The 17,603-nt window shown below is 53.6% G+C and overlaps 3 protein-coding genes across 4 annotated transcripts; all 3 read right to left on the bottom strand.

Annotated features, from left to right (window-relative positions):
* Nucleotides 1-2,228: 2,228 nt before the first annotated feature.
* On the bottom strand, nt 2,229-2,895 carry H310_08054 (hypothetical protein). Its single transcript, XM_008873660.1, has one exon. The coding sequence runs from the start codon at nt 2,874-2,876 to the stop codon at nt 2,271-2,273; it is 606 nt and encodes a 201-aa protein (XP_008871882.1). The 5' UTR covers nt 2,877-2,895; the 3' UTR covers nt 2,229-2,270.
* Nucleotides 2,896-3,551: 656 nt separating this feature from the next.
* On the bottom strand, nt 3,552-16,123 carry H310_08053 (the record flags this gene model as incomplete). 2 transcript variants are annotated; one of them, XM_008873658.1, is made up of 32 exons in its annotated part: nt 16,093-16,123; nt 15,911-16,048; nt 15,629-15,850; nt 15,242-15,568; nt 14,796-15,195; nt 14,488-14,729; nt 13,610-14,383; nt 12,835-13,546; nt 12,461-12,774; nt 11,923-12,399; nt 11,521-11,858; nt 10,782-11,473; nt 10,512-10,711; nt 9,939-10,460; nt 9,554-9,846; nt 8,825-9,491; nt 8,400-8,772; nt 8,087-8,339; nt 7,659-8,024; nt 7,308-7,609; nt 6,971-7,246; nt 6,596-6,894; nt 6,296-6,541; nt 5,961-6,239; nt 5,590-5,914; nt 5,148-5,533; nt 4,809-5,093; nt 4,585-4,764; nt 4,152-4,538; nt 3,954-4,099; nt 3,760-3,898; nt 3,552-3,686 (listed from the first exon to the last, which is right to left on the bottom strand). In XM_008873658.1, exons 1-32 carry the CDS (start codon nt 16,096-16,098, stop codon nt 3,552-3,554), a joined length of 10,701 nt encoding a protein of 3,566 aa, XP_008871880.1. In that variant the 5' UTR covers nt 16,099-16,123. The 2 variants fall into 2 exon arrangements, with proteins under 2 accessions (XP_008871880.1, XP_008871881.1); XM_008873659.1 differs by lacking the exons at nt 14,488-14,729; nt 14,796-15,195; nt 15,242-15,568; ... (1 more) ...; nt 15,911-16,048; nt 16,093-16,123 and having other exon boundaries at nt 13,610-14,440.
* A 169-nt stretch (nt 16,124-16,292) lies between these two features.
* On the bottom strand, nt 16,293-16,886 carry H310_08052 (hypothetical protein). Its single transcript, XM_008873657.1, has one exon. The coding sequence runs from the start codon at nt 16,765-16,767 to the stop codon at nt 16,462-16,464; it is 306 nt and encodes a 101-aa protein (XP_008871879.1). The 5' UTR covers nt 16,768-16,886; the 3' UTR covers nt 16,293-16,461.
* Between the last annotated feature and the right edge of the window lie 717 nt (nt 16,887-17,603).

Raw genomic sequence — 17,603 nt, 5'->3', positions numbered from 1 at the left:
TTACTTTTGACAAGGCATACGTTATGACAGTTGCCGTTCGAATGGCTCGTGCGATCGAATGGCTTGTGCGATGACCCAAGAGCTGAATGCACCCGCGTCATTCTGCAGATGCGTGGGCTGAACAAATCGCTCTCCATGCGCAGGCATGTTTTCGTCGCATCAGCTGGTGCACCGTAGGGTTCTTGTCCTTGGCACGCACGTCTTTTGGACCATATTGGCGTTCTGCCGATGGGAGTCGCAGTAAGCGTGAAGTTGTTCAGGCGGGGCCCTTTGCACAGGCGAATCGGCAGGAGCGGCTCGGTGTTGTGGTTTCATGCAGATCGGTTCAATGGAGAAACGTCCCAACGAACGCCCAGTTTCTCAACGTCAAGTGCCTGCCGCAACATGACACTGGAGCAACTGAATATCAAATTCAGCAGCTCGGACAACGGAATTGGGCAAAACACCAACACTTCCGCATGGACTCTGTCCACGAAACATGTTGGACGTCGCTGCATCATGTCGTTTTGATGAGTCAATTCATGGGCTCCTGCGCTTTTGGGATCTTCCTCCGGCTATCATGCTGCAAATCGACGCCCAACATACCGCTGCAGCAATGGCATGACACAAGGATCTCTCGCTCGGAGGTACTTCTTCTCGGCAGATTCCATTTGCAATGTCAACACGTCTGTGGAGGTCCCACGAGTTGACTTGGTTGGCTGCGCTCGTTCACTCTCCCACATAGTTCACAGTGTACGGAACGGTCAGCTTGCCTATCTCGTACGCTAGAACGAACTTGCGTACAACGTGATGGAATGGAGGTCGACCGGCAGAAACCGCGCAGACAATTCCGATAAATCGCACGATCGATCGAATGCGAGCACCTCCCGGGCGATCCACTGCGTGCTCTCAAGGTGCTTCGACTTGGTCATGGGCACGTGGGAGGCACACTTTGCTGGATGCGATAACAGTTCGGTCCGTGAACCGTTCGTACAAGAAAGCACTTTTTGCTCGTGCAGTGCCTTCACGTTGGTCTACTACGATTGAACGAACAGAGATAGCAGGTCCTTTTTGGAAAGGCCCCTGCTCTTCCCCACTTGCGCTCGTTTCGGTAAGACACGGCGATGGGCGACTTTATCCGACGTGCCAACGGATGCCACGCAGGTCCTCGCGACGCTTCCTCGAGACTTGAGACGCCAAAGGAAGCAGACGGCACTGCATGCCAAGTGAAAGTCAAACGTGGAGAAGCAGGGTATCGATCCCTGTATTGAATTCGCAATGGATGCCGCTCAAACTCTCGAAACCATGACCTTTGCACTCGCCATGGGGGTGGTCGTCCATGTCGAATGGTCGCCAGCACCACGTATGTGTTCGCTGCATTCTAGTGAATGCTCTGGAATGGCGCACGCATGGCCAGTTGAGGTTTGGATATCGATGGAGTTGTTGTTCCTCGGTGGAAGTGGGGCGAGTGGAAAGCTCCTGTAGAAACAGAGTCGTGCCTGCTGTACGCAAGACCCCAACAACCTCCATCCAGCCGAAATACTTTTTTCCATGGCCGTTGGTACTTTCGCACATTCTTAAGGTCCCGTCCGCCCCGCGACGTGTGGTTTGATTGCTTTGTTGAATCCACCATACGGCTTGGACAGCATGCACGGGTCGTAAAACCGCACACTCGATCGACTGCTGTAAACTTGCAGATGCCGTGGTGGTTTCGAGTGAGGCTGACATCAACTGAATTTACCAAACTGTTCTGCACAGCTCCCAAGATGTGTTCGCGTCTTGCGAGATTTCATGACGTCATGACGGGTCTCGCCGTCTCGTTGAGCTGAAAAATCATCAATAATTCCCGACGCAAGCGGGGGGGACCCCGCGTGACGTGCATCATCCAAGAGTCCGCGGAGTTGTGGCCGGTGGGAACCAACCGTTGCTAGATCTTTCGCCTCGCGTCGGGATGTCGTTCCCAGCGGCGGCGTGCAAGTTGATCCAAGCCATGAGGTGATTCTGGTCTCAAGAGTCATCTGTGTCGTACTACTGATCTTCGCCCTCACGGTGTATATATGATGTGGATTCTCGTAAAATGTGCCTGTCGAACTTTGAGCACCGACATCACACCAGGGAGAAAATGGATGCACTCAAGCGCGCGATGGACAGTCAGAGCCCATTTATGATACGGATCGAGTCGACTTGCGCGAACGACCGTAGCACCGACAGTCGAGGCACCGCCATGCGCGGATTCGCGCCACTCCATCTCAGGAACCGATTCGCAATTGTATTCTTGCATTAGGCTCGTCTTAAAGTGGTCCGTCGCCGATGGCTTTGACGAAGATATTGGCCTCCAACGCACCACCGTCTCGATATGGCAGCGTCGGCTCTACTCGTTGCCAGCGAAACCCATTCTTCTCCAACACGCGCTGAGACGCTACATTTGCCACGTACACGGACGCTTCTACCCGCTTGAGCTCTCGATGGTTGTTGGCTGCGAGGTCCTCCAAAAACGCTCGAGTGGCCGCACTTGCAATGCCTTTTCCCCAATGAAGTCGACCCAACCAATAGCCAAACTTGCCCGTGCTGTCGTTGTCGAAGATGACACCGATGCTCCCGATAGCTTCTCGCTCGAGGGTCGAGTTGTCCACACGAACAATAGCAAGTATCGCTTCGTCCGTGGTGTGTTGAGCATACGCAATGTAGCTGAATGCATTCTCCAGCGTGTACGGGTGCGGAAACGCCGGTGTCAGGTACTTGGCAACCAACTCGTCGTTCGCGTGGCGGGTCAAAGCAGGAGCCATCGCTTCCATCCACGGCATCAAAACATACGAGAACCCTGGCTCCGACACAGCCAGTTCCAAAGGGTAGCGCAGCATGTTGGCCACGTTGTTCCTTGCGCTCACCTCGTCCATCCCAACATGCGCACTGCACAACAACCATACTTCGCAAACATTCAGGGCCGCGATGAGAATGATGGTTGGATGGCTCACGGGGTGCCACGTCAGGAAATTTCGTGTGCTCGGCGGCACCTTGGCGCGAAGCGCGTCAACTTGGGCGTGAGCTCTTCGCCACGGAGCATGTGGCAAAACTTGCCTGTATCTGGTCGTCGGTAGGAAGGGCCACGTGCGGACGGCCCCGTTTTCCGCGGCGGTACGCCACACGGGCGAGGGTCGGTTGTCGGGGTGGGCTGCGTGTAGGCAGAGGAACGTTATCGCTGCGTCATACGCACCCTTCCCGACATATCATTCAAGATGTCCTGAACGGTTCTGGCGCATGTTGTCAGGTCCACTGTGTCACACTGCGCTTTCATCGGTGGAAGGGCATTATGGACGTTGAGAGCCGAGATCGAACGCCATAACGGAGTGCACGTGAAGCGCAACATGGATCCAAGTGCAACTACATGATTCGGCGCGTATCCGTCTGGCCTCTTTGAAGCAGGCCTGAAACGCGACGTGGTAACCACGAATCCTGCAAGTCCACGTTAAAAATCGCGCGATCGACCTCCGCTCCACGGTCTCCAGCGACCTCTTTCACCACCTCGTTGTCAGAATTTATGCACGGGCGTCGTTGTACACAATCGCATTAAATTAGGACGAGTCCCACAGCGCGATTTCGAGTTGGTGCGCCGCTTGTTCTTCGTCCACGATGGAGGTGCAGTGGTTCATGGCATAGAGCAATTTCGACCGCATGATGGCAGCCGATGAATAGTTGGGCAATTCCAGCTACGACCCCATGTCAGACACACTCAAGACAGCACAACTTTGTTGCCGACGACAACTAAAAAGTACACGTCACCTGGAAAAAGCATGTGTGGGCGACGGGGAGGTAGTTGTCCGGGTTGGAGGGGCTCATGTGGCGCACGAGTTTGAAAGTGTACGAGCCAAAATCCACTTCGCTGAATGGAAGCCTCGTTCGCCCCCAGACAAATTGCAAACTGCAGCCCAACATCCGTCAGCGCATGTCGACTGGATCATCAGAGAAAGACGTACAATAATTGCTGCTCCTCCGACGTGAACCCAGCGAGAGTGCGCCAGAAGCGCTCGACCAGTGCATCTTGCATGTCCATGTCGGGGGAGTACTCGGTTTTCTTGCGCAGCAGTGCCAAATTCAGCGTCGGTCGACCACACACGAGCAGCTACATAAATCCCAGTCACACGGTGCAGGTCCAATCGTTCGGACCGGCATACCTCCAACTCGGACCACGTAAACATGGGCAGCAAGTCGACTTGAACAATGGACTCCAACCCTTTTCGAATGAACCCGACCGCCTCGTCAAATTGGTGGAGCCTGTACGACTCGAGAGCGTCAGCATACTCGAGTCGATTGCCCAGTGTGACAGGAATCGTCGCCCCATGCGGAACAAGCTCGACAACTTCGTCTTGCTCGTTTAAACAAGTAAATGTCTGGTCGGGAAAGATCGAGGCAAACATGTCGTCCGAATCAAAGTCTGCGTGCCGAAGGTAGCGAAGGGTTTGAGCAGTCGCCACGTCAAACTGGTGAAAGTCGTGGGGGGTGAGTGGCTCCGCGACGAGAAGCTTCCAGATGGGTGGCGCCAGTTGAATCGGAAACACTTCCTGTAAGGGGACGTGAGATGTTTTCGTCTGCGTCAAGCATACGGACCTCGAGGTTTTGTGTGGCAATGCCCATGAGGACCCCGACAAACTGGAGCCATTCGCAGCATTCATGCCACTTGGTGCAGCTGCTATTGGGCACAAGCGTGTTCTGGTTCAGGCCTTGCGTGTGCTTGCCATTCGAGCACGGAATAAAGAGCGGTAGCAACCCATTGTTGAGCTCGTAGCACTAACCGAATTCAGCCTCTCACACGTGCGCAAGGAGGACCGTACCGTGGTCGCTGTGGTTTCTCTGTACAACCCACCGTCGTCAATGGAAGGTTCACCTTTAAACTTGGTGAACCATGACTTGCCGTCACTGCGCCGCAGTAGCCCAGGTGACGTGCGGTGTAATTCGCGCCACAACTGAACAAACACTGTGGGGGAATACACCGCGAGATCGTCTTGCAACACATTGGCACAGTCGCGCAGTGTGTCGCGGGCTTTGAAGGCAAGATGGCGATTGATGGTCACAACTTCGGACGATCGCTCCATGCTGTACGACTCACTCCAGATTTTCTGCCACAATGCAATCAAGTTCATTCATCCACCGATCATGGCATGATAGCGTACCTTCCACACGTGCATTTTTGTCTCCAAGAACAAGCACGACTTGGCTTTCAGCACGACGCCGCTCAACCAGTCGGGTTCTTTCAACTTTAATCCGATCCCGATGAACATGAGACACTGCGACAGACGAGCATTGATCGCCCGCAGCACGTCAAGTCGGCCCGTGATCGCGGGGATCGGAAAAATGCTCAAGTAAGGATAATCCTTGTGTTTTCCGTGCAGTGATGCGTACACGTCCGACACCATCAAGTTGGTCACGCACCGGCCACTCGTTTCGCGAAGTTTGTTGACCATGTGAACAAGTTCTTCGTCGACTTCGCGCGATGCGCCAATTTGGAACATTCCAGAGTATGCCTCTCCATTGGGAGCGACACAGTGGACCGGTTGATCTGCGCAGCCCATCGTATCAATGCAAGACTCAAAACGAACACTTGTCTGGACATACCTGGAAGCCACGGGACTGTCCCGTGAGCGGCCGCCCTCGCCTGGCTAATCGGGAAGAACGATGGCTGATGCGTATCAAGGAGACACCACGCTTCCGAGTTGGCAATGCACCCCCATCGGCCGTTCCTCGCCGTGATCGACACGATCTCGCCGTACAGGACGTAAGTTGATATGGACGCGCTCAAGCTGGGAAAGTTGTGAACAGGGGATTTTTCGCTCAAGACACGGTAGAGCTGAGTGGTGGGCGAGTTGAGTTGCGCGTGTTGGGCCGTCATGGCCAGGGTCTGAAACTTAACTTTCCAGGTGTTGTACGCTTCATCGGCCGCCTACGCAAGTATGAATCGTTGTCGCGCATAGGCTTCGACACCGAACCGTTTCTTGCAGCCCAAAGAATCCCATGTACTCGACTTCCATCGATGGCGGCGCCGCGAGCTTGATCTTCATGTCGATCGTGACTTGGACGCGCTTGATGCGGCACGTCACCGGGTTCGAAAACTGATCTGTTGGGGTGTACTGCACCATGTTCTGGAAGTCCAGCACAACGTCCTCGCCCGCCACGACATATTCCCCGTGGCTCACAATGTCTCCTTGGCAGTACGCTTGGTACTTGCTCTCAATCATATACTCGATCGCGCTGGGGTAGATCAACCACTAGTTTTTCAATCTCAAATCAAGGGCAATCGAGAACGACGTGTACACAAACACACCTCTTCGTGGGGCTTGTAGCACCAAAGGTAAACAGAATTCACGTTGTAGTACACGTTGGTTGGAGCATGGTGATCTTCCTGCCGCTTGATCACGTCGGCCAGATCTTCCATGACTCGAATGTTGTAGCACCTTAGCAGCTTCACCACAACGTATTGGCCCACCAAAGCAAAGTCCGGCACGACTGTGACCGTGTTGCCTTGGCAGTAGTGCGGCGACGTGACGTCGAAGTAAGCCACGGGATCTCCCTACACTCGTTGGAGATCACTTTCCAGGCTCAAACTTTAAAGGTTCGGACGAACTGGTATAGGCACCATTGCGCGCCGCCGCATCTTAAGGACATACGACTGGTATTTTTCGCTCGTAAAGTGATCGTAATGCTGAATCTTCATCATGTCTTCGGGGGTCGGGTACTCTGGGAAGACAAATACCATCCCCGCGGTGCACGGGGTGTTGTTGAAAGTCTTGCGCAGGCGGAATTGGATTTTTCGGATCAGCGTCCGCTTATACCCGAACGCGCCGATAACGTGGACGTTTTCGGCCTGCCGCACGCGAAAGAGTTTTGGAGAGTCTTCAAATATGCGGTTGAGAGAGGTCGTTGCTGTGTAGCAGAGACACAGGAAAGTTAACAAGTTGATGCAGTGGATGGGAATCGCGAGAATGAGGATGTTTCGTACCCAAATCGTTTTCTAACACAACGTGGCCATCCGTCCACTGTCCCGACACCTCCAACTGCCCATCCTCCGACAAATCCGTTTTCGTCAAGTTCATGACGGCTTTTCGCCAGTCGTACGACTGACACGGCCAGGTACTCGAGTGCGAATCTACGTCAATGAAGCCAGCAAGCACCATGAGCTGCATCGCAATATCGCCGACAGTGCACGCCGCGTGCAAATGCCGAAGCCACTTGTTGCGCTCGGCCGCCCACCCACACTCCCTCGACGCCACGCACACTACATTATCCTCGTGAAATGTAGTTCCTTAGCCACATGCACTTAAGATCGACCGCCTTACCTGGGAGCAATGTGTCATTAAAGACGTAGAGGCAATGTGACAACAGGGCCGGGTGATACGCTTGGTCGACTTGGCGAATCCACAATTCTCGTCGATTTTTGTGCCACCGCTGGACATCCGACTTGATGGACGCTTCAAATTGCTTAAAGAGCTGCTTGAGCATGTGCAGAGGGTTGTACTGCTTGCTAATGATGGGCTGCCACGTGGCCGGGTGCATCGCATCCAGGCCCTGAACGGTTTCGATGAGCTCCTTGTGCCACATGTGCATCTCGGCGTGGTAGCCAAACGTGTGAATGCCAACACTACATGCAGTGTTATCCACAGGAACCAAGTTTGTTGGATTTGCCGTACCGTTGAATGCGGCGTTCGGCAAGGCTCGCAATTGTCGTGACGGTTTGGAGTAGCGTTTGAAAGTACGGGTTTGAGTGAAGGCGCCACTTGATCGACGTGCGATAGACAAAATTAAGTTCGGGGTGAAGATACCAGAGGAATTCCGACAGATGTGGCTGCAAGTCCGCCGGAAGGCGCATGCGATTCCGGTGTAAACACAGCACCAACGTCGACAGAACGTGGACTTTCTCCGGCGCAGCCGGCGTGCGGATGTACCGGAGAATGCTTTGAAGCCACGACGCCGCGTCGTTGCTTTGGATGAGCATGTCCTGCAGTTGGGGCTGCGCTTGTACGGCGGTCCAGAGGGACCACGTCGGGGTGCAGTGCCTACGAAAATGAAACAACAGGTTTAGTGCGCTCCTTGCATCGACGCTATCAAGATATCGTACTGAGGATGTAAGATATATGGCGTGACTCGAAATGCATACCCCCACTCAGGAGTTAAATGAGTTTTGGTCGTGTCAGGCACAAATGTGTAGTAAAAATGGTTGGACGGAATGATAAATGGTGCAAATCCGTCGCGACTGAGCACGTATGGCCAACGTTGCTGGCAAGCAGCGTCTTTAAAAAAAAGGAGTTTCCAGTTCGTGCGAAGAGTTCGAGGGTCGAACTCGACCTTGAGCGACAACGCTTCGGGGAGCCCTATAAGCATCCGTCGTCACGAAAACAGATCCAGTTTCCCAGGCGCACAGGCCGTCGTACCAACATATTTCGCTTCGATCGCCTCAATAGGGATGCGCGAAGGGAACGACACTTGGGCCTCAAACAGCTCAAGCGCTTGTTTTAAGTGCACGACCTTCTCCAGCATTGGGCGACGTGTGTAGGTGGACGGATCAGCAAAGGTAAACTCGTTCGACACGCTTCGGATTCGCTGGTACGCGGATTCAAGCTGCGACCGACACCGTTGAAAATGATCACCTGGCTCGCGTTCAGTTCGGCTCAGGAGTGTCTCGGTCGCGCGTTGGAGATGCACCATTGCGCCTTTCGAATTGCCTTTCTCCATCGTGTTCTCCATGTCCAAGAGACTTGTTCGCAGCGTCTTTAGCGCCATGATCACGACAGGGGTCACCGCCAACTACATGTCGTCATTTATCCCAAGGTTGTCATTCCATCCAACGAAAGTATACCAGTCGGTGGCTGATGGGGTGCCTCGACTCTTCGATGACCATTGTGTCGGCAGCTTCGTGTAACTGACGATCCAATGCGTCGACCAGCCATGGAATTTGATGCCGAGACAATTTAAACTGGTCTGACTGAATCACGGGGAATTCACTTGCCCACGACAGATACGCCATCAAATCGCGCGGACTCAAACTCGACATGTGGGCCGCCAGGAATGACCTCGCCATCGATATCCGCAAGCTGCGCTGCAGTTCCGTGCACAGCTGCTCCCATGACCCACTCCTCGCTTGGTTGTACGTGGATTCGTGATAAAGAAACAAAGCGAGGTGGTGATCCAATGGAGCAATGCGGTTGCGAGGAATGAGGATTGTCACACTTGGGTCGTCGATGGTGGTGGCCGCAACGGCGTCCGCGTGAACTCGCTTGGCGACGAAAATCGTCGACGACTGGACGGTGGTGGGAATGTCGATGAGCGGAAGATAGACAAAGTCGGCCAGTGGACAGAAATGCTGCGACGGAGGGTATAGAAACGGCTTAACGCCGAAATTGAACCAGACGGACTCGCCGCCGTCCATGGAACAAGCGGGGCTATATCCGCCCATCGAAAAATCCCGCGGCAGATCGGTGTAAGCGATGCCAAGATGGGTTCCATTCAACAGAAACGACATGTTTCTACAAAATCACTTGGGATGGATGGAGGCGACAACACAACGAGGTCAATAAAATACACATACCCCTGGTCCAAGTCGAGGAGACACCCGACGACATCCCCAGCCTTGCACGATTGCTTCCAGTAATCATCCGACATGCCATTGTGCCACTTCTTCTTCCGACGACCATCGTACGCATACGAATACTTGTCGTCGCCAACACCAAGACCCGATTCCGGGTTTGGATCAAAACCAGGCAAGATCCATCCGATTTGAATCACCTTGGACGTGCCGATGCGTACTTCAAAGAACCAAACACCGCCACCTCGAACATACACGTTGGCACAGGCGGTACCGAAACTTCCTCGATTCGACACCTACGATACAACCGAGATCAACCATCAGACGCTGTATGTTGTTGGGTTGGAAAGTTTACACGCAATGAGGCGTCGCTGATTTTGACTCCTACTGACAGCTCTTTCAACTGGACAGGGGTCGGTCCCACTCGCGTCACTACAAGGCCAGTGTTCGACTGCCCTTGTTGGTACATTCGCGATTTCGTCAGAGGGGTGACTTGAAACAGCATGTTGACTTGCAGGGGGTACGGAACCGTTGGGATCTCCACCATGTCTTCGTCCATCGTGAGCACACGTAAGGGTTTCGTCCGCGTTTCCTCTTCAAATCCATGCAAACCGTAGCGTCTCTGGCAGTTCGTCGCGTCGGACGGCGACGCGCTCAGTACTTGCAACGACGGCGGAGTCAAACTCTCAATCGAATACGCCCCGAGCGGCTCGACTGGCAAGTGCATCCAATCGTTCGTGGGTTGGGTTTTGTGGATGCGACAAAGCGTGCCGTCGATGGGCACGACCAGAATCCCATGCAGCGCCACATACTGCAGCAACAAGTTGACGCTTTCCCGAGGACAACTCGCCCCCGCGTGCACGCGATCAAAGGTAGCGTCCGCGTGATCGTTCAAAAACGCATTGCACACCTACATAAGGATCCCATCACAATCATTATTCGCAACAAAGTCAGCACCAACCTCAAATCGAATGGTCTCCATGAACTTGGGATAAATCACGTTGTGGCCATCTTGCACACTCTGGGCCATATAAATATACGCGTACGCCAACCGATCGGCATCTTGCTCCCACGACGTAATGCTCGCGTTGTCGCCCATGAGGCGAGCCAAGAGTGTGACAAAGTAACCCGAACCAGTCCCGATGTCCAAAATCCGCACGCCTACACAGGTTACCTTGGTTACACGACGGGACGACGGAGTTGGCATACGAAAAGCATTGTTCGTACGAACCTGGCTCCAGCTTGAGCGCCTCCAACACCCGCAAGGATTGGTACATTGATGGTAGCGTGTATCCGAGGGGATGTGGAATCGCATGGTCGTCTTCGACTTCTTTTTCATACAGCCGTGGAACGAAGCTTTCGCGGGGAACTTGGCGAAGTGTGTTGAGCAGTTCTCGCGACGTCGAGCACGACATGAGCAGCGACTCCTTGATGTCCGCGTTCAATCGGAAAAACGTCGCACTTGGTGTCAGCGCTTCGCCAAACCCAACCCGCGACGGCGGTTGGTGCATGAGTTCAATTTGCCGAATATCGTCGTAATTTTGGTCGTTGACGAGCCACTGAAGCGCGCCTTGCGTGTTTTGCTGGTAGTGACGCAATACGTACGCGCACACGGACGGGGAATACCCCATGTCGCAGAGTTTTGCCAGGTCGACCGCATTCCCGACCGTCGTGGGATTGCACGCTTCGTTGCTGTCAATGGCAGCAATGCGTTTGAGATTATCACGTGTCAGAATTCGAGAAGGAGTCAGTGCGGTCGGCAAACGATGGCCATGTCGATGTCGCTGTATGGTGGACGCCTCCTTGCTTCGTTCGTGGGCATAGAATGGACCGCACAGAAGTGGATGGTCAGCATGCACCGTTTCGAGCAAGTGGAGGCGGCCGAGTTCGCGGACAGCGTACCGATACATCTCCTCGACTCGCCTGCATTGTTTTTTTCAGCGAAATACGGAGCCACAAGGTTGTCGTACCAGTAGGTGTGTGGTTGGAGCGCAGTCTGCGGGGAAACGAGCGCATGTGGCGGAATGGACAACGACGCCGGTTGCAACGCGACATCCAACAGATACGAAATCGTGTCGTCGCGGGGAGAATCCAGCGAACGCAGCCAGACTTTGAAAAACCAGTTGGTCACGACGGTCGACGGCGTGATCGACGCGGCGCGCTCGACCAGGGAAAGGACATTGGGCGTCACCAGGGTCCGAGTAAATGTTCCGTGGTCGTCACAGGGAAACTCAAGCAAGCCTGCTGTGCACTGCACGATAAAAAACGGTGTTGCAGCGCACTTGGAGCGAAACAAACATCGACATGTCTACGTATTGCATTTCGCAATCGCGGTAGTTAGTTTATCCAAGTGTTGCATTGGCTCCACCTACCGCTCGCAACGTATTGCCGCGTTGCAGGGAGAGTAAGATCCCGTCTGTGACAGGAACGATATCCGACCGAGACATGTGCAGGCTGTGCCCCAGCACAAACTTTGAACAATCTTGTGCAGCCAACATGACGCTTCCAAGGCCAAGCAAGTGCCCCACCCCCGTCTTCCTTTCACTGCGATCACTCAGATTGTCTCCAGAGCTCAACACGTCGTTGGCGGCTGAGATAAGCCATGTTGAGATCGTCGACTGCAACGACCACGCGACCATCGCAGCTTTCGCCGCCTGTAATGCCAACGGAGGCAAGGTATGCGAATACGCCGAAGTCGGTTTTAGCACAACCTTGGTCGATTCGATGTCGGTGACCTCGGTGATCAGGTACGGTTCGCCGCCGACAGCAAGGGGGTCTTGCCCCATTGTTGCAAGAAGGACTGTAAATTCCAGCAGAATCGGAGTCGGTCGGATCAACGGGAGCAACGTCTGCCTCAGCATGAGTGCGTTTGGAAATTCAGACGCGATGCGAATGCAAACGGCACAGTACCTGGAGGCCATGGACAAGATGTTCTTGCGTTCGGTGGGAAAAGAGGTGCAGCTTGGTGCACATGAGAGTGCACACTGTGGGTAATGACGGTAGGAACGCCACGTCGTTGGAGGTGCTGCATCTTTCCATACACAGCGACACGAGGCGGTGGCCTCGCAAAACACATTCGTCCTTGGCCTGAACGAGCCACTTGTGCAATTGATCTACCAAGAGTGTGACCACCGACTTGGTGTCGATGCAATCCAGCGTGAGAAACAGCGCCGTGGTCCACGCCTCGGGGGTGATGTCAGCATCAAAGATGCTTTCCAGTCCTCCTACCAACGAATAATTTTACATCTTCAAAACACATTGAAGTCGAAGTCGTTTCGGCACACCTGTGGCCGCAGGTCGGTCGAGAACAGCAAACGTCTGGGGCACGGGTTTTGGTTGCCTCCATAGGCGATAAAGGCCTTCGACGATCCATGCGTCGCACTCTCGACTCCACCCATGCGTCGCCTGGAGCAGCTTGGTCCAATGCCTTCCATATCGTATGGACTGGGCTCCAGCATTCTTGTGTTTGAAAATAGCCGCCATCGATTCAATCGCGATGTGCTGGCACGACGGTAGCACAGGACACGCTTGCAAATGGGCTTCGAGAACCACGAGCCCAATCATTTGAAGCCAAGCCGCTCGTCGATGACGGAGCATGCGCTGTTGGATGGCCACGGTGAGAGGTATGTCGTGGATGCGCTTGAAAAAGGTGAACACTTGGTGAATGACGTAATCAAAAACGTCGCCCGTCGCCCACAAGTCTGTGAGGGGTGCGTCCGCAAACATTTGAAGGAGAAAAGTCACCCACAGCTCCAAATGCCCCAGTGTGTCGTTCGAAGGATGCTGGCACTGCTGGTGCAGCCACTGGTGAAAGGTTTGGTACTCCAAACGAAGTCGAATCCACGCAGGATGGTCCATGTTCGTTGTGGCCGCAGGCAGCAGCCCCGAGACCACCAGCGCAAGTCCGACGACTTTGCGTTCGAGCTGAATGCGCTCGAGGGATCTAGATTGTACAGGACCGAGGCGGACCAACCATGGGCACTCCTGGCATTGGATCTAAAAATGCCGTCATGAGTTCGAATGTTACAAGCCACGCAACTAGATAGAAAGCGATCGTACAAGCGTTTGCAAAAAGGCCTGCGACGGTGCAGCCACCTCATTGTCGTCCACCACGCAGGGAACCAGCGCATGCACGACAGCGACTTCGGACGGAAACACTCGAGCATGGGTAAAGTGAACTTCGCCATGCACACTGGGCAATCCGAACAAGAAATCATCTTCGTCGCGCCAGGCAATATCGCCTGGTTTGCCATTCGCTCCGGTGATCATGTGGCGAAGGCATGCATGGTACAAGTAGAACGGATGGCGAATCCACAAGACATCCGAGCTTGCCTGCACTTCGAGTCGGCAGCTTGTGTACGATGGATAGTGCAGATTGCCTTGGGGTTGCACCGAATACGGAGAGTACCAAAAGAGCTTTTTCATGCGGCAATACACCATGCACTTGAGCCATGGCTCCAAACGCGCCGCGTGGAGGGACAAGTCCTTGGACGAAGTGAACTGTTGATGCGTGAGCGGGCAGTGGAATTCGACTTGTTGTTGGAGTCCCGATGCTGTTGTTGTCTTGTCCTGCTTGGTGGTCGAGAATGCCGTCGTGGATTCCAGATGCAGTAAGTGGTGGGTTTGTGTGAGCTGTTGGTGGCGCTGTTCGCACAGTCGAATGTACTTGACCAGCAAATCCGCGGCATCGTTCAAGTTCTGCGGCGCGCTTGGGACGGCGAGGTATTCCAAGTGGTAGTACCCCGTCGTGTTGACGGTCCACCCGAGCGACAGCAATACGGCCATCGCTCCTTTCCATCTCATGAGCTTCTGTTGGACGTCTGGATGCAAGACCTACAGCCAAAGCGTGCCGATCAACGCCAGTTGCGCACAACGTTGCTGGATTCAGCGTCTGTGTCCCATGGCAACGTGATACAACGCGCTTGGATGCGACGTACCAGCACCGGTTCCGTTTGATTCTGGACACTGGCAATCGTCATTTGCAGCTCAATTAGCAACGACAGGCTCGTCTTGATGCAATTCATTTCCATTTCGATCTGAATCAGCGGCAGTTGGGTCGGGTTCTCGGCGACAAATACCAGCACCGACGCAAACGAATGCCGGCGAGACACACGCACGAGTTCGTTCGCGGCTTGAAAACTCAGGTCAAAGTACGCCATCAAACTAGTACTAGTCGAGTCTAGGCATGCATGACGACGCGAATCAGTCGAGTGCCATGGGCACTGCAGCCACAAGGCTACCATACCTGACAACTCCCAGTTCAGAAGGCTGGTTGGGTTGATGACATCGGTCGACGACCCTGTGATGGCGCTGTGGACGTTCTCGAGCATGCTTTTGATCGCATGGGCAAAATGCAGTTGTTGCCGGTCTGGTTTGGGTTCACGATACAACGTACGTTGACGTTTGAGTGGAATGCGCGAAGCGACAGCCATCATTGGGGTGGGAGGGACACCTCCTTCGTCTGTGAGACCAGCGGGCGAGTTTGCTTGCTTGTGAGTTCGCTTGTGGAGGTTGCATTTAGGTGGTTGGATGTCCAGTCGATCGGAGTGGACAAGCGACTGGGCAAGCGGCTCGAGCGCAGCATTTACTCTCTGCAGCAGAGGCAAGCACTCGAGCGCCAAGTGCGTGGAGAATCCGCCATCGTCCTGGGAATTAGACATGAGAGACGACAAGCGCAACTGAAAGACGTACAGGGGTGGTAGCACCGTGTTGCAACAGAGCAACGAGGCCACCGTAGAGTGATGCGTACACGAGGTGGCTGAGTGAATCCAACGAGATCCGCTGGTCCTTTGCATCGTTCACTCGATGGACCAGTGCATCCAGCAGCAGTTTTGTGTGGCTCAGGAATGTGTCTTGTAAGATCACGCGGTGCTCGTCCGTGGCTGGAGAAGGCGACAGCAGCAGCGACAACAAGATCGATTGACTCACGTATACGTCTTCTTCAACGTCGATATGGACAGGGTCCTTTGAGAACAACCCAATCGATTTGATGTTCAGGGGGGTCGATGTGGCGGAGAACTACATGCATGTTGGAAAGGGCGGATCACTTGGAGTACGAGGGCCTGCAGTCCACAGTACCTCGTTCTCATCAAACAGGGATGGAGACGTCTCTGAAGGCTGTGAAATCGGGAACGAAGAATGACTAATCGTGGAAGATGGCGATGTCGATGTAATGTTGTCCAAGAACGTGGTCCGTCGGCGAAACAACACTCGTTCAATGAACACTTGATCAATGGGTTGTGTGAGCTCGAGCCCGATGGACTGGGGAATGAAGAGCGGCGCCGCGTATTCAAAAGTTACCTGCCATAATGCACGTGTGAGATTCGTAGGAGCACAATCGCGAACGCGTTCAAGTCGTACTTGCTTGGTCGTATCGCTTTCGGTTAGGATCAATCGCTGCATGGTGTCCACGCCGAGCAACTTGGAGACTCCCGGCGCCCACACGACATCAGTATATGTGCTTGCCGATCTGTCTTCCACAAGGAACTCCTTGCATGACTAGCGATGGTGTGACTGCAGGCTTCACAGGATGTACTTCCTACCTCCATGATACCGCTACCGAGTCGGGTCGGGGTTCGGCACTGCGGAACTGGAAACCAACCTTGCACGGATATTATCCGGATGGTTTCATCCTTTTCATTTCAACATTTTTGTGCGAAATTGCAAAAACCCAAAAATCGTGCAAAAACGCAACAAGTGCTTCAACTGCACACGGATGCTACCTTGTTGTGTGCCGATGGAGGATGGATGAATACTTTATGGAGCAGGCCCCCTTTGACGCTGAATGCGCAGTGTGCTCTGTCGGTCATTCGTGCAACTTCGACGAAGCCTACTTAATGGTATCTACCTACCTCGCACTAATACAACAACCACGGATATACGTTGGCCTTCATCAGATTGCAAAATCGTGTTCATATCGATATGGTGCAAACCACTTTCGTGTGGGAATGCTTCGTGATCGCCAAGCATGATTCATCTTCGTGGCCTTGGAAATCGGTTGCAGTGGCATTCCAATGGGATGTAGTGGTGGTGCACCAAGCACGGTCGACGACAACGCATGCCAACTCAAATGACAAGAACTCTCGTAGCCGCGGCTGCCATTGCATGAGCACCGCCACTTGGACTATCTGGATCACGGCCATCCATGCCCACATGTATAGTGCAAGAGTACGGCCGTGTCGATGAAGGGCTTTGGACGCCCAGCCTGCGACGTCCATCGACCTGAGCACGACTGTCTTGGATCTCCGGAACTGGCGACTCTACTACCGGATACGAGACACCGTATCCGAAATCCCAACTCGTGCCTGAATGTTGCCGCCATAATCCAAGGACGTGGACAAGGCATAGCGCATCATCGGGGAAACTTGCGAGGTGCATTCACGCAGTGTAGACGTAAGTGTTGCTGAGTTGCTTTCGCCCCAGGCAATCATTTCAGAAGATTATGCTTGATGTGGTCGCTCCATTCAGCACCCGAGCTTCACTGGGTGCATAGCTGACGATGCACTTCGACATGGACTCACACAGCATATAGTCGAAGGAATAAAAGGGCGGGACGAATTGGTTGTGTTGGCAGGATGGATATGGCCGTGACATGCAGAAGGGGACTGTCGCTCCAAAAAGCCCAAACTGTTGAAGTTGCATGGACCATGATGACGCATGTGATGAAACGAGCAACGAGCACGAGGGAGTATGCCAGGCGCATGGCCCCATGAGAATCGCGCATAATATCAGCATGAAAAAAGGTCGGTATGTACAAGAGAGTACAGATTGGAAAGAGGCAATGGAAAGCAGAGGAACTAGGGTCCTCCCTAAGGGAGGTCATAAATTTGTGAAGTCGCATCGAGTCGAGTCAATTCCACGGTAATCTTTAGTAAAAGGCGAAAGATTAGTACGTAATGAAATTAACTCTGCGAGATACTCTCATGTGGGATCGGATCCATTGAATTGCTACAAATTGCACTCCCACGCGTGATTTGGCCTTGCAAATAAACAAGTTATTTGTATACTATTTTCAACTTCTATATACCACTCCACAGGCAACTAGAGAAATACG

Source organism: Aphanomyces invadans, assembly GCF_000520115.1.
Source record: "Aphanomyces invadans strain NJM9701 unplaced genomic scaffold supercont1.16, whole genome shotgun sequence".
Classification (NCBI taxonomy): domain Eukaryota; phylum Oomycota; class Saprolegniomycetes; order Saprolegniales; family Verrucalvaceae; genus Aphanomyces; species Aphanomyces invadans.
This window is presented reverse-complemented; position numbering and strand designations above follow the sequence as displayed.

What these genes read in the sequence shown, in the direction of transcription:
- H310_08054 (XM_008873660.1), bottom strand. Translation starts at nt 2,876, where the DNA reads ATGGACGAGGTGAGCGCAAGGAACAACGTGGCCAACATGCTGCGCTAC.
- H310_08052 (XM_008873657.1), bottom strand. Translation starts at nt 16,767, where the DNA reads ATGGACGTCGCAGGCTGGGCGTCCAAAGCCCTTCATCGACACGGCCGT.